Source organism: Brachypodium distachyon, chromosome 1, assembly GCF_000005505.3.
Source record: "Brachypodium distachyon strain Bd21 chromosome 1, Brachypodium_distachyon_v3.0, whole genome shotgun sequence".
NCBI classification, from domain to species: Eukaryota; Viridiplantae; Streptophyta; class Magnoliopsida; order Poales; family Poaceae; genus Brachypodium; species Brachypodium distachyon.
Window position 1 is genome coordinate 54,278,904 of NC_016131.3, and position 13,479 is coordinate 54,292,382.

Genomic DNA, 13,479 nt, shown 5'->3' on the forward strand with positions numbered 1-13,479 from the left:
TGCACGTTGCACGATATCGTCCGTCCGCTTGCGTACTAGTACTAGTACTTTCTGGAGTCTTCTGCCGTCCTCTTGTGCCAATCTTTGGCGAGCTCTTCACGGTGTCCTGGACGTCCGCGTCGACACCCCCAAGCTCACTGCACGTACAATTCTTCCACGTTCGCGGCTGGGGAGCGCCCGCCGACGTGGCCACCGCCGCGGCCACCGGCGAGGTCCTCATGGGCGCTATAAAATGGGAACCCACTCTACCTCACAATAACACAGCAACATCAGCGATCAAAAGCCAAGTGCGATCCATCTAGTAGCTTCTCTTGCTGACTGCAAAAGCCTGCAAACTTTCTCTATCTAGCTTTGCTCCGTCGTGCACTAGCTTTTTGCTGCTGCGAGCCGAGCTGCCGAGGAATTCATTAATGGCGACCATGATGGCCTTGAGCTCCTTCGCCGGCGCCGCCGCCGTCGGCCGCTCCGCCAACCGTTCTGCGCTGGCGCCCCGCCGCCGCTCCCTCGTCGTCAGGGCCCAGACCGAGGTGAGCATTTTACGTTTACTGACTACACATAGCTTGTTGTTCTGCGATGGCCTTGTTTACTGTTGCTGACTGATGATACTCTGCAGCCGGAAATGGACCCGACCAAGGAGACGACGACAAGCGCATCGGCTTCCTCCCCGACCCCAAGCCCAAGCCCAGCGGCGCCCAAGCCCAAGGCGAAGGCGAGCCCGTCGGTGTGGGACGCGCTGGCGTTCAGCGGGCCGGCCCCGGAGCGGATCAACGGGCGGCTGGCCATGGTGGGCTTCGTGGCGGCGCTGTCCGTCGAGGCGGCCCGCGGCGGCGGGCTCCTGTCGCAGGCCGGCAGCGGCGCCGGGCTGGGCTGGTTCCTCACCACCACGGCGCTGCTCTCCGTGGCGTCGCTGGTGCCGCTGCTCCAAGGGCAGAGCGTGGAGAGCAAGTCCAGCGGCTTCTGGACCGCCGACGCCGAGCTCTGGAACGGCCGCTTCGCCATGCTCGGCCTCGTCGCGCTCGCCGCCACCGAGGTCATCACCGGCGCGCCCTTCGTCAACGTCTAGATTAGTTAAGCTAGTCCGGCCCTTCGGTGCATGTATATATTGTGAGCGTTCGTGGGATCGATGTTTTGTTTTGGCATACCCACGAATGAATCAAGTTTTCTCGTGTCTGCCCTGTGTGCGCATGCAGCCCCGGATGCAAGATTTTTCAGGGTGTGTGTTGAGTAACTAAAATGGATTTTTGGTCTGAACATAAGAGTTTATACACTTGGAATCAAAACATACAAATTGTTTTGTAATCGAGAACAACATCTCAATTCTCAAAGGTGGCTCGGGACTAGGGGACTAGTAGAAAAGTTTCATTGTTCGGACTTTTATGCAAATGGTGGTCGAAGCCAGAGGCAGAGAACAGGGTACATTTATCAGCTGAATGACTGAAACACAGACGGACAGACCCATCGACTCTGGATGTGGACATGTTTTGCTTTGGGATGTACTCCGTAACAAACTTAATTGCTTTATATATGTCACCAGTACAGGTGAGTGCGTTGTCACGGTCTTTTTTATTTTCGTTTTCACATGTAAATATAATGCACATGAAAATTCATGTTTATACAAAAAAAAACAACATAACTTGAATTCAATCAAAATGAAGGGGGCAATGGGTATTAATCAAATGTCTTTTAATTTACTCCTAATTGCCATGCCGCATAGACGGTGTTCATTTCTCACTTGCATTTAATCAAAGGTTCTTACGGATCCTTCAAAATTGGTTCTATTAATTGTGTGCAGTAATTCATCAACCTGGAATTAGTTTAAAAAAACACTGCTTGTAGTTTGAGTGATCTTATTCATCAGGTTAAAAACCTATGAAACAACTGAACCTATTTATTCACGTTGCTTATAATTTGAGTAGATCTTTTCAACAGGTTAACTCAACGTAAAGACTCTACAATCTGCACTATCCATTGAACGAAGAAATTACCACTCCGCGACGGCCATGCTGCATTCCTATCTCACACAAAACGTAGCTTGGAAGTTCTGTATTATTTCAGTTAGAAGTGCTTGCAACTCACGATCGCCTGATCTAATAATGCACTTGTATAGTGTACTTAATTTTGTTGGTTCTATCGATGGGAATTGTCAAAAGTACACTCTATATCCATGTGATCTTTGGTTTCAATCCTGTAACTCCTTTGTCCCTCCCTTAATTTGCTCCCATCATCCCTTCCTTAGCAGCAGATTTGTTTAAAAGTGCTCATGTGTTTCTCACCGTCTAATTCAGCGTCAGTTTGGAAATTATCAGAGCTTATAGCTCTTCTCTCGGGTTCAAAACAAATCGGAAGCACGAGACCATCAATAGGAACTTCTCCTTCTGATTATATTTTTCCACAAAGTAAATGTTTTTCTGTTATCTTGCATGCATCTGATTGTATTTATCCCCAGTTAACTTGTTTCTAGCCACTCAGTGGTAGTATCTTCCTGCAGCAGTACTTCTTTCAACAACGGTGCCTCAACAGCTGCGCGCTGAAGCTAGGAGGCATGGCGAGCAAGTCAGACTTTCATAGGCGACGCTGGACTACGTGCTGGTGCCGCTGGGGATGGTGCTGCTAATGGTGGGGAACCACCTGTGGCTCCTCCGCTCCTCCTCCGCATCCGGTGCCGCCCATCCACCACCGTCATCGGCATCAACCGTCGCATCTGGGTCCGCCGTCCCGCCCCTCCCTCCCGGGACGCCGCCGCCATGGAGATCGCCGCTTGTGGTGGTCGTGGTGGAGGGATCAGGGAGGGAGATGAGCTGCTGCGGCAGAGGAGAAGGGGAAGAGCAGCTGCGGTTTTTTTTTTCACGGACCGGTTGGTTTTCTTTACATGTGTGTGGGAGCTTGTGGTGGTCGCGGTTCGAGTTGGGTCTTTTACCGTGCGTGCGTGACCGACGACGACGAAGGAAGCTTTCCTCCCTTTATTATTTGGGTAGATTATGACTATTATGCATTGCACAAGAAGACAAATTAATAGGTATTCCCCGGTCCCATAATTCTTGTCTCAAATTTGTCCAAATATGAATATATCTATTTTCTAAAAGACGTCTAGATACCTGTAATATTTCGACAAGAATTATGGTACTAAGGAGTACAGCCTAAATAGTGAATACAGTATACCGCAGAGGCTAGGTGCAAACTCTGTGATTGCATCGTCTTGATCTATGAATCATAAGGTTGTCTTTTTTTAGTTCGAATAAATGTGGAAACAATATTCTTACGGTTTTGCTATATTTAAGTTGTCTAATTTTTAGTTAGAGATAAGTTGATTTCTCAACCGTTGGATATGATTTGTGCTTATTCAAAACGGATGATGAAAAAAATGGTAAAATGAGAACTAGATAATAATTCAATGGGTCTGATTGGTCAACTTAGATTTAATTTTTTATTAACAATCAGGGAACTTAGATATAGCGCACCCATATTTTTACCCATATTCACAAGAGAGCATGTTATATACCTTGATATGCACATATACAAAATTCAAACTACATTGTTTCACAAAATTGCAAATTGAAATAAATCATTCCGAATATCTTCAATTGACATCCGGTTAGAAATGATGAGGATGTACCTTAATGAAAGTCATCTAAATCTAGGCTATTCATGGTTGGATCTTTGTGCACGAAAAAACTAAATTTGCAATTACTCCCTCCGTGCCGAAAAGATTGGCGCGGTGGCTATTTTGCAAAAATACCCACAGCTTTTGTTTGTGTCAAACCGTACTCCACCTCTTCAAATACCAGCAACTGCCTTAAAAAAAACAGAAACCCCTTCGTCTCCTCAACCTCCCTCTCGTATCCTCAACCTCCCTCTCATCGGCCTAAAAAAAGCCTCCCTCTCGTCTCCCGGGAGCTTCCTCGATTCCTCCCCTCCCCTTTGTGCAGTGCTCCGCCGCGGTTTCCTCCATCTCCAAGAAAGCGACGGATCCAAGGGCGGCGACGCGGGATCGGGTCGCGGAGAGGCCAGATCCTGGGGCGGCGATGTGGGATCCGGCGGCGACAACGCGGGATCCGGACTGCCCCACCGCGCCATGGCCTTGGTGACGCCGCTCCGCCACCTCCTCGCCGCCGCGGCGCAGCCCCCCATCGACGCCACCACCGGAACAGCCCTAACGCCACGCGCCTTCGCGCCCCACCGCGGTGGCCTCTAGTCCGTGGTTTTTGTGCCCCTTTCGCAGGATGATCCGGTCAAGGGTTTGGGATTTGATCCGGAATTTGGGATTGTTGGTGCTTGTAATTTGAGATTGCTGGGTGTAATTCTAATATTCTGAGAACTGGAGGACTTAATTGTAAAGTTGTCTTGTGAATGAGGCCGCGCCAATCTTTTCGGCACGGAGGGAGCAATTCAAATCAGTGGTCACAGTCACAGGCAACAAATGGGGTTCATCAAAAAAAAAGGGTAACTGATGGAGTTAAGACAAAATTAATCACCAAATCAATCCGTTTGAACTCACTCAAATAGAATTACTTTTTTTATGGTTTAACACAATTTAGATGGATTTTATTTACTCATTGTTTCTGCATGCATGCATGGTGTGTGTGGGCGGGCGGTGTGTGTGTGTTTACACACCTCCATACCTTAGCAGTATGGGACTAAACCATGCAAGTTTTGGAATTTTCAGAATTTTAGAATCAATAAGCCTCATGCATATACAGGCGAACCTAAGGGCTGCCCTTGGTGATGCTCTAAGTAGACAGTCTTTAATTTTTTGAAGGATTCTTAGTTGACAAGTTTAATTCGTTAATTTGGAGTATATTTTACTTATTTCAGATGGAAACAGAATGGTGCTGCTAAATTATTTCCACCAGGTGCAGACGCTATATGATGCCAAAAAGACGAGCAGGTTTGAAGAGTTTCATGCATCGAATCAGTTAACCCACTCTTTTTCACGTGTAGTTTCCTTGGGCCTAAATGTGCCAGCCGGGTCTTGAACTCAAGACCTCTTGGTTCTAGTACCATTAAGAATTTCATATACCGAACCAATTCACCCAAAATTTAAAACTGATTGAGAAAGGATGGTAATTCATTTATACGCCAACAATTATAAATCTTCAGCAAATTTTAGTTCAATGCATGTGTGATCGTACAACCAACATCTAGAGAAAAAAGATTGTGCAACCAACATTAAAAATGTCATCCCAGTTAACGTTTATAACTTCAGAGCATCATGTGAACTTGGGAAGTTACACCTCTCTGATCCATCGGTGGGTGACCATTGGTGTATCCTCGCGCCTTCGACTTTCTATTATTATAGCATAACAAATCTAATCATTTTGACACATTGACTTGAATCAAATACTCCCTCAGTCCCACAGAGTGTCGAAATATTACATGTATTCAGACATGTATCCAGGCATAGTTTAGTATATAGATACATCCATGTTAGACAAATTTGAATCACTTAATATGGTACGGAAGGAGTATATATGATTTAGGTTCCAACACATGGACGACCAATCAGATTTGGAAGAACGGAAAATATATATATATATATACTCTGCTACAGTTCACTAGAGAAATTAGTCTATCAATGTTGCGATGTCGGCCGTTTGGCACGGAAGGAGGCTAGCACATATATTGGACAAGCTCGTAATGTCTTCGTGAGCCTTTTCTAGTCTTTACCAGAAACCGCAGGAATCAACTAGAAGGATGCGAAGAGAGGTCGAAACATGCAACTGGCTTATGCGATCACGGTCCGTCGCTCATTCGCTGCATACCTTTACCTACGGACGTGTCTCTCCGTGTGCTTCTCTTTCGCTCCCCGCTTAAGAACAAATCCCGAAGAACCAAAGAGACGAATCGTGCACATACGCACAATAGCACTAGAAACAAACCACCCGAGATGACTCAGACAACCCAAAAACACACAGATGTTAAACCACTGGCTGGGTTCTTCTCCATAGATTGGGATCCCTCTGCTCTGCCTGGCTGCACGCGCGCAACGGTTCCCGGGACGCCCACGTCCCACGGCCGAGTCGTGACCTGCCTCGCTCCACGTACCGATCGGGTCACGGGCTAGCTCTAATTACATGGCTGGCTCAGCTCACCCCAGCGGGCAAGCAAAGCAGCCTATAAATTCCAGCCGCTCCATCACTCACTCAACTCACAGCAATACAGCTTCTCGATCCTCCACAGCAGAACCAAGTGATCATCTAACTGTTTCTTGCGACCTCAGTTCTAGCACTTCCAGTTTCGCGGCTAGCTGCAGATTAATCCATGGCGACCATTATGTCCACCACGAGCTCCTTCGCCGGCGCCACCGCCTTGCCCCGTGCCGCCGCCGGTAGCTTCGCCGCGGCACGATCACCTCTCCGCCCACGCACAACATCCTTCGTCGTCAGGGCCCAGAACGACAAGGAGCCCACGCCCAACAGGCCCGCGGCCTCGATCTGGGACATCCTGTCGTTCAGCGGGCCGGCGCCGGAGCGGATCAACGGCCGCCTCGCCATGGTGGGCTTCGTGACGGCGCTGGGCGTCGAGGCGGGCCGCGGCGACGGGCTGCTCTCGCAGCTGGGCAGCGGGACGGGCCAGGCCTGGTTCGCCTACACGGTGGTCGTGCTCTCCGTGGCGTCGCTGGTGCCGCTGCTGCAGGGCGAGAGCGCCGAGGCCAGGGGCGCCGGCAAGGTCATGAGCGCCAACGCCGAGCTCTGGAACGGCCGCTTCGCCATGCTCGGCCTCGTCGCGCTCGCCGCCACCGAGGTCCTCACCGGCGCGCCATTCGTCAACCTCTGAAGAGACTCTTAGCGTTAGCGTTAGCGGTAGTATGGCTGTCGTACTTGTTTGAGTGGCAGCGTCGAAATTTGTGAACTAGCTCATGTTGTATGTATGCTGATCAATAATAGATGACACCTTCTTTCTCCAATGAATTGCAGAGCTCTTTGTCTTTGGTTCGAAAAAAAACATAAAATGGACAAATCCATACATGAATATGTCGGAAATGACAAAAAACAGAGACAAATTTCTAGAAGACAACATTTTTGACATTATGCATGTTTGGATTTGTCTTTTTTTTTTCTCTCCACATATAATGAAAATTGGACTGACATATTGTGCTGTAATCCTCACGAGAGCTTTCACGGTGAGAGTTTATACTCCATTCGATGTCAAGATCTCTTGCCAACATGACAGTGAAGGGCAATGGAGAAAAAAAATGTTCCAGAGTTTCTTCCACATTGGTGTCACACAAAACACAATGCAGCATTGACGGACTGGCTGAAGCTCAACACTGATGATGCTAGCTTCATTACCCAGACCAACGAAGCCTGGTGGGGCGCGGTTTCCTTAAAAAAAAAAGAATACGAAGATCCCCAAATAGGCTACCAAGAATCTGATCAATCTCAAGGAAGACATGTTTGCACTATTAAATTCTTGATCCAAAAGCTGCTCTTCTTCAAAAGCTTCAGGGAAAAGGGAAAGATGGAAGGATGCACCCAGCTCCCCTGATTGGAATACTCTGAAGGAAGATGTCTTCATGTCTGGCATATGAAAATAAACAGAGAAAACAGTCTAACAAAAGCCCATCTGACGAAGAATCTTTTCATAAAAAAATGTTTTCTCTCATGCCAGACCTGCAGATGATGATGCAACGAAATATTAGAATTAGACGAAGAATGACTTTCCAAGAGAGAGAACCGATAGGAGGAGCGGCCTTAGGAATGTCCCGAGGATAATATGTCTCCCATAGAATCATTTATATGCCTGTATGGTTGAATTAGCATGTGATTCAAAGTTATCTTTTTGCAAGTTCGAATTTTGAACGTTCAGATTTTAGTTCCCTGTTCAAGTTTCCATACTAATCCAAACATATGGCCTTCATTTCAGATTCGTTTTCATTTTCAGGGAGAGAGAAGACCTGAACTCATCCCGAACCCTATCCCCCGATCCCCTTCCTCCCACCGCGGTGGCCATGGCGGCGCTGGCCACCATCCCCAAGGAGATCCTGGAGGAGATCTTCGTACGCCTGCCCATCCCGGCCTCCCTCGCCAGCGCCTCCTTCCGCGGCATCATCAAAGGCCGCGCCTTCCGCCGCCGCTTCCGGGCTCTGCACCGCCCTGCCCTCCTCGGCCTCATGGACGTCGTCGGCTTCCACCCCGCCCGGCCGCCACACCCATCCGCCCCGCTCGCCCAGGCGCTCGCCTCCAGCGCCGCCGACCCTTCCTACTTCTACTCCTTCGTCCCGTCCATCGCCGTCCAAGACCGCGGGCTCGACCTCGACGCCGACGTGCCCCGCTGGCGCCCCCGCGACGTCCGCGACGGTCGCGTCCTGCTCGATTGGGTCTCCGTCAAGCCCCGCATCATCCTAGAGAAGACCTACCCTGAAGACGGCTCCGATGTGAGCATCCTCATCGACAATAACTTCTCCCTTGACGACATCGACGACCACGGCGCCCGCCTCAAATGGGCCAAACGGGAGCGCTGCAACGCCGCCGACTTCCACCTCGCCGTCTGAGATCCCTTGTCGCGGAGATACCTGCTGCTTCCAACCATACCTGAGGACCTCGCCGCCTGGCCGCAAGAGCGCCTCTCCGAATTCCACCCGGTGCTTGCTCCCGCCACTGGCGGCGAGGGCGAGGATGAGTCCTTCAGGGTGATATGCTTAACAGGATACCAAACCAAGCTCGTTCTCTTTGTCTACCATTCCACAATTAGGCAATGGCACACATCCGCGTATCCCATGTTGATTCTTTCTGGTACCTTGTCCCGCTTCGACTGCGTGCGTGGCTGCTTCTACTGGACAGTGCCTTGGGCTTGGCAAGATGGCTTGGTCGTGCTGGACACGCACACTATGAGGTTTTCCACCGTCGATCTTCTCACCGGGTACCATCTGCAGCTCAGAGATCTGCCTGATACTTACCACAGTGTTGCCGGTTGTGCTATTGTTGTGGGCAGAGAAGGAGCCCTTGAGATGTTTTCTCTTGTCTGTCAACACGGCTCCTTTGATCTCCATCATACCGCTCTGCAGAATAACTCCCAGGAATGGCGTCTGGAGAAGATCATACCGCTACCTGGCCAGTATCGTGACTATTCCATTTCCACAGTGGGTGCGGCCGAGGGATTCTTGTTCTTTCGAGGCTCTCAAGGTTATATTTTTGCAGAGGATGTTGATTGTTTCTCGCTGGATGTCAAGACTTATCAAATTACCAAGGTCTGTAGCAGGATGGAGCAGTATTATAGCAAACATGCCCACCCCTACTTTGGCTTCCCGCCATTTTTATCAGACCCAACTGTATGATCAACCGGTAAGCTTGCTAGCTTTCACATTAATACAATAACTTAACTATTCTATTTATGCTACCAGTGGGTGCATGTTTTACTGGTCTTAATCACATCCCCATGTAGAAAGTTAATTATTGTTATATTGGGACTGACAATCTTATCAAACTAGCTGGGGAAGTTAGTCAACTCATGGTTCGTTTATGTACGCTGTTCAATAATTGTCATGTAATTGGGCCGGCTAATAAAATGGACTCATACTATTTGGAAAATTTAAATATATTTTCTATTGTTCCATATGTTTGGAAATAAAATGGCTTTCAGGCTGGCAACTTCATACAATACATTGTTTATTCATGCTTAATATTTAGTTATTGGTTTACAAAAAAAATAATTTAGTTATTACACATCATTCGCTCAATGGAACCGATGATGTTATGTTGCAACGAGCAATTTATTTTTTGAAGCCCTTGATCTTTTGTTTATTCTTCTCTTAATTTATCATGTTGTTTTTCCAAGCACATAGAGTTAACATGTTCTGATCTGTTAATTTTTGTGTATTGCTTTCAAACTGCAATAGGATGGCTCTGATATTCTTCAGAATCATTAATATGCAGCTTGTGCACCTTTATTCTTATGATACTATACTGTACTTTGCATTTTAAAGCATGTCTTCTCACCAGGGAAACAGCATATGGCATATATTCCTATTGGCTATTGCATCCACTGCAGTTGCTTCAAATATCTAGCAAAATATATGTATGCAGATCTGAGCTCGCTTGCTGCTTTTACAGTCTTGCTTCGGCCATACATCTGGATTTACATGGAGGATGTACAAGTTGCCACACCAAATCTGCTGGCCAGATGTATTGTTATCAGAAATTAGTCATGTAAGACTAACTAGTCATCTTGTAGGTTGATATGTCCGTATCCTAGTGCATATGTACGTATGTAAGCAGGACATGCTGTGAGCAAGTTGAACTTGTCGAACTAACGTGTAAGACTAGTATGTACGGAGTATGTATGTATCCAGCATTGAAAAAAGATTTTTAAAACTATTATGGCCTTAGTTTCTTGGCGAATCTAACTCTCCCTGCCCCATGACTGAAATGCTGCTTCCTTGTTGTTTCTTCCCGAGGCAGTACGTGGTTGTTTTCTTGAGAATATGAAGAGGATGTTTTTCCTGTCTGATTTGTGAATCTCACTTTGTTTTCTTCAGAATACGTACCTACACCTACATACGTGTCTCTCAGACTCTCATCCTCTCCGTGCGCTTCTCTCTTTCGCTTCCCGGCCCGCTTAAGAACAAAGCCCGAAGAATCAAGGAACGTCGTGCACGTACGCTAGAAACCAACACGAGAGATCACCTCAGATAAACCAAAACACATAGGTTGCTGGTCGTGGCCCCGGACATGCCGTGCGTTGCATCCTGTGGGACGTCCCAGTGTCCCAACCCTGCTCTGCGTGTCTGCACGCGTCCAAGTGCAACGGTGCCCTGGACGCCCACGTCCCGAAACCCAATCGTGACCTGCCTCGCTCCACGTACTCTCACCATACTCGGGCATGTCGATTCACTCACGGGCAAGCTAATTTAGCTGGCTGGCTCACCTCACCCCAGCGGGCAACCAAGCAGCCTATAAATTCCAGCCGCTCCATCAGACCATCACACACTCGAACACACAGTATCTCGACTCTCGACAGCACAACCAAGTGATCATCTAACTATACTTCCTGCAACTTTCTTCGGCCACCATGGCAACCATGATGTCCACCACGGCCACCTTCGCCGGCGCCGCCGTCCTGCCCCGTGCCGCCGCAGCCGCAGCACGATCACGGACATTGTCTCTCCGCCCACGCACGCGCACATCCTTCGTCGTCAGGGCCCAGAACGACAAGGAGCCCACGCCCAACAAGCCCGCCGCGGCCTCGGTCTGGGACATCCTGTCCTTCAGCGGGCCGGCGCCGGAGCGGATCAACGGGCGCCTCGCCATGGTGGGCTTCGTGGCGGCGCTGTCCGTGGAGGCGGCCCGCGGCGGCGGGCTCCTGTCGCAGGCCGGCAGCGGGGCCGGGATGGGCTGGTTCCTCACCACCACGGCGCTGCTCTCCGTGGCGTCGCTGGTGCCGCTGCTCCAGGGGCAGAGCGTGGAGAGCAAGTCCAGCGCCTTCTGGAGCTCCGACGCCGAGCTCTGGAACGGCCGCGCCGCCATGCTCGGCCTCGTCGCGCTCGCCGCCACCGAGGTCCTCACCGGCGCGCCCTTCGTCAACCTCTAAGCAGAGACTGAGCGTACTAGCGTAGTATACAATATAGCTGTTGCCGCACATGTTTGAGCGGCAGCGTGTTGTCATCTAAATTTGTGGAACTATCTCGGGATGTATGTATGTATGCTAATCAATAATAGATGGCAATTTTCTTTGTCTAATGAATGGCAGAGAACTCATGTCTTGGGTTCAAATACTATCTGCGACTAAGTATAAGATTGTTAAAATTTTGTTTTGAGTTAAATTTTTAAACTTGGCCTAAATTTGCCCAAAAATAATACTAATATCAAATATGTATACTAGTATGAAAATATATATCATGACAAATTTAGTAAAAGTAATTTGGAGTGGCAGGTGTTGGTAAACTAATTTGGAGAACTATATCAAGGAGTTAAGTCCATATAACCCCCTGAACTTTGAGGGTCGGACTACTTTACCCCCTGAACTTTAAAACCTGGTACTTACCACTCTGAACTTTGCAAAATCAGACAAATCACCTCCTGAGACCAACTTAAGCGGTTTTTGTAGCGGTTTTGCTGACGTGGCAACTAACAAATACTTTGCTGTCAGTTTTAGTGTGGGGATCGGTTGATTTAGGCGGGAAACCCCTTCAATTTTGCCTCCTCTTTAAAATCGGGTGCTTAAGTTCCTGATTTTTGCAAAACCAGATAAATCATCCCTAACAAAATGGCACAATTTTGGAGCGGTCATCGGTTAGAGCATTTTGTTTAAGTAGCAAAATATGATCATTTCAGTTGCGTCTTAAAACAAAAAAGATCATGCTTACCACAAAGTAACAAATACCATACACTTAACCAAAAGCTAAAATAGCATGAACTGAACATGCTTAACGTATCCAAACATCTAAGTAACCAGACAATATTGACATCCGCGAGGAGCTTAAGTTTCTGTCTAATTTCAATATTAAGGATGAACCCTTGTTTCTAGAACCCGGACGGGAGAAAAAAAAGGGGAATGGATAATGAGGAAGAGGAGGGAAAGTTGAGGTTTTGTTTTTGTCTAAAACAATTATTCCTTCCCTAAAACTGACAGCATAGCATTTTTCAGTCGCCACCTCAGCAAAACCACTTACAAAAACCATTTAGGTTGGTCTCATGGGGTGATTTATCCGGTTTTGCAAAGTTGAGAGGGTTAGGTACCCGGTTTTAAAGTTTAGGGGGTAAAGTAGTCCAATCCTCAAAATTTAGGGGGTTATATGGACTTAACTCCTGTATCAAGTATGAATACTATGAAAATATATATCATGATGAAATTAGTAAATCCAATTTGGAGTTGCTGCTGTTGGTAAATTAATAACTGATGCACAACAATTTTCGGTTCAGTATTAGAACCGATATGCACACGACGTTTATCATCTTATACTTTGTGTATTTGTCCTACACAGTACACACCACTTCCAGCCATCAATTTTTCTTTTATTACAACCATTTTGCGATCAATGCGGAGAAGTACGAGATAAATATGAGAGGCAAAAGGAACCTCATTTCAGTACGCTGCTATGCATATGACATATTTAGCGCATAGCCCTGTTGGGAGGCATTTTTGGCCGTTGAAGTCGAAATCCGCTTTGCATTTTTGGGAGACATATAAAATAAATTCAGCGCAGCGCAGTTCAGTAATTGCCAAACTGAGCTTAAATCGTAACTGATGACAACGATTTTGGCTTCACCAAATGTGGTTAATGGAATCCGGTATTCCTTCTAAACAAATCCGTAGCGGTTCTTTCTTAGGAGCAACGGACTAAAATTAAAAGTCAGGACAAGTTTAAATTCTGTAGCCCAAGCATTTTTCTTTTTAAAAAAATGCAATTACCCCGTGACAAGGGGGGCCCGCAGGTCAGAAACTCCTCCGTGCACACCGCGAGGGCTAGGCCCACGCGCCGGACACGTGCCACGAACCCGGCGTTCGAAACCTCCTCAGCTCCCTCCCGCATTTTCAAAAATC

At 47.7% G+C, this 13,479-nt stretch overlaps 3 protein-coding genes and 1 pseudogene across 3 annotated transcripts; all 4 read left to right on the forward strand.

The window, feature by feature from the left end:
• Positions 1 to 237: 237 nt before the first annotated feature.
• On the forward strand, positions 238 to 1,303 carry LOC100838118 (high molecular mass early light-inducible protein HV58, chloroplastic). The gene is made up of 2 exons (XM_003557447.4): positions 238 to 527; positions 614 to 1,303. The coding sequence occupies exons 1-2, from the start codon at positions 411 to 413 to the stop codon at positions 1,061 to 1,063; spliced, it is 567 nt and encodes a 188-aa protein (XP_003557495.1). The 5' UTR covers positions 238 to 410; the 3' UTR covers positions 1,064 to 1,303.
• A 4,809-nt stretch (positions 1,304 to 6,112) lies between these two features.
• Positions 6,113 to 6,908, forward strand: LOC100839329 (low molecular mass early light-inducible protein HV90, chloroplastic). Its single transcript, XM_003557451.2, has one exon. It carries the CDS (start codon positions 6,259 to 6,261, stop codon positions 6,772 to 6,774), a length of 516 nt encoding a protein of 171 aa, XP_003557499.1. The 5' UTR covers positions 6,113 to 6,258; the 3' UTR covers positions 6,775 to 6,908.
• Positions 6,909 to 7,500: 592 nt separating this feature from the next.
• On the forward strand, positions 7,501 to 10,337 carry LOC100834275 (annotated as a pseudogene).
• Positions 10,338 to 10,898: 561 nt separating this feature from the next.
• On the forward strand, positions 10,899 to 11,724 carry LOC100838722 (low molecular mass early light-inducible protein HV90, chloroplastic). Its single transcript, XM_003557449.4, has one exon. The coding sequence runs from the start codon at positions 11,008 to 11,010 to the stop codon at positions 11,524 to 11,526; it is 519 nt and encodes a 172-aa protein (XP_003557497.1). The 5' UTR covers positions 10,899 to 11,007; the 3' UTR covers positions 11,527 to 11,724.
• Positions 11,725 to 13,479: the final 1,755 nt, after the last annotated feature.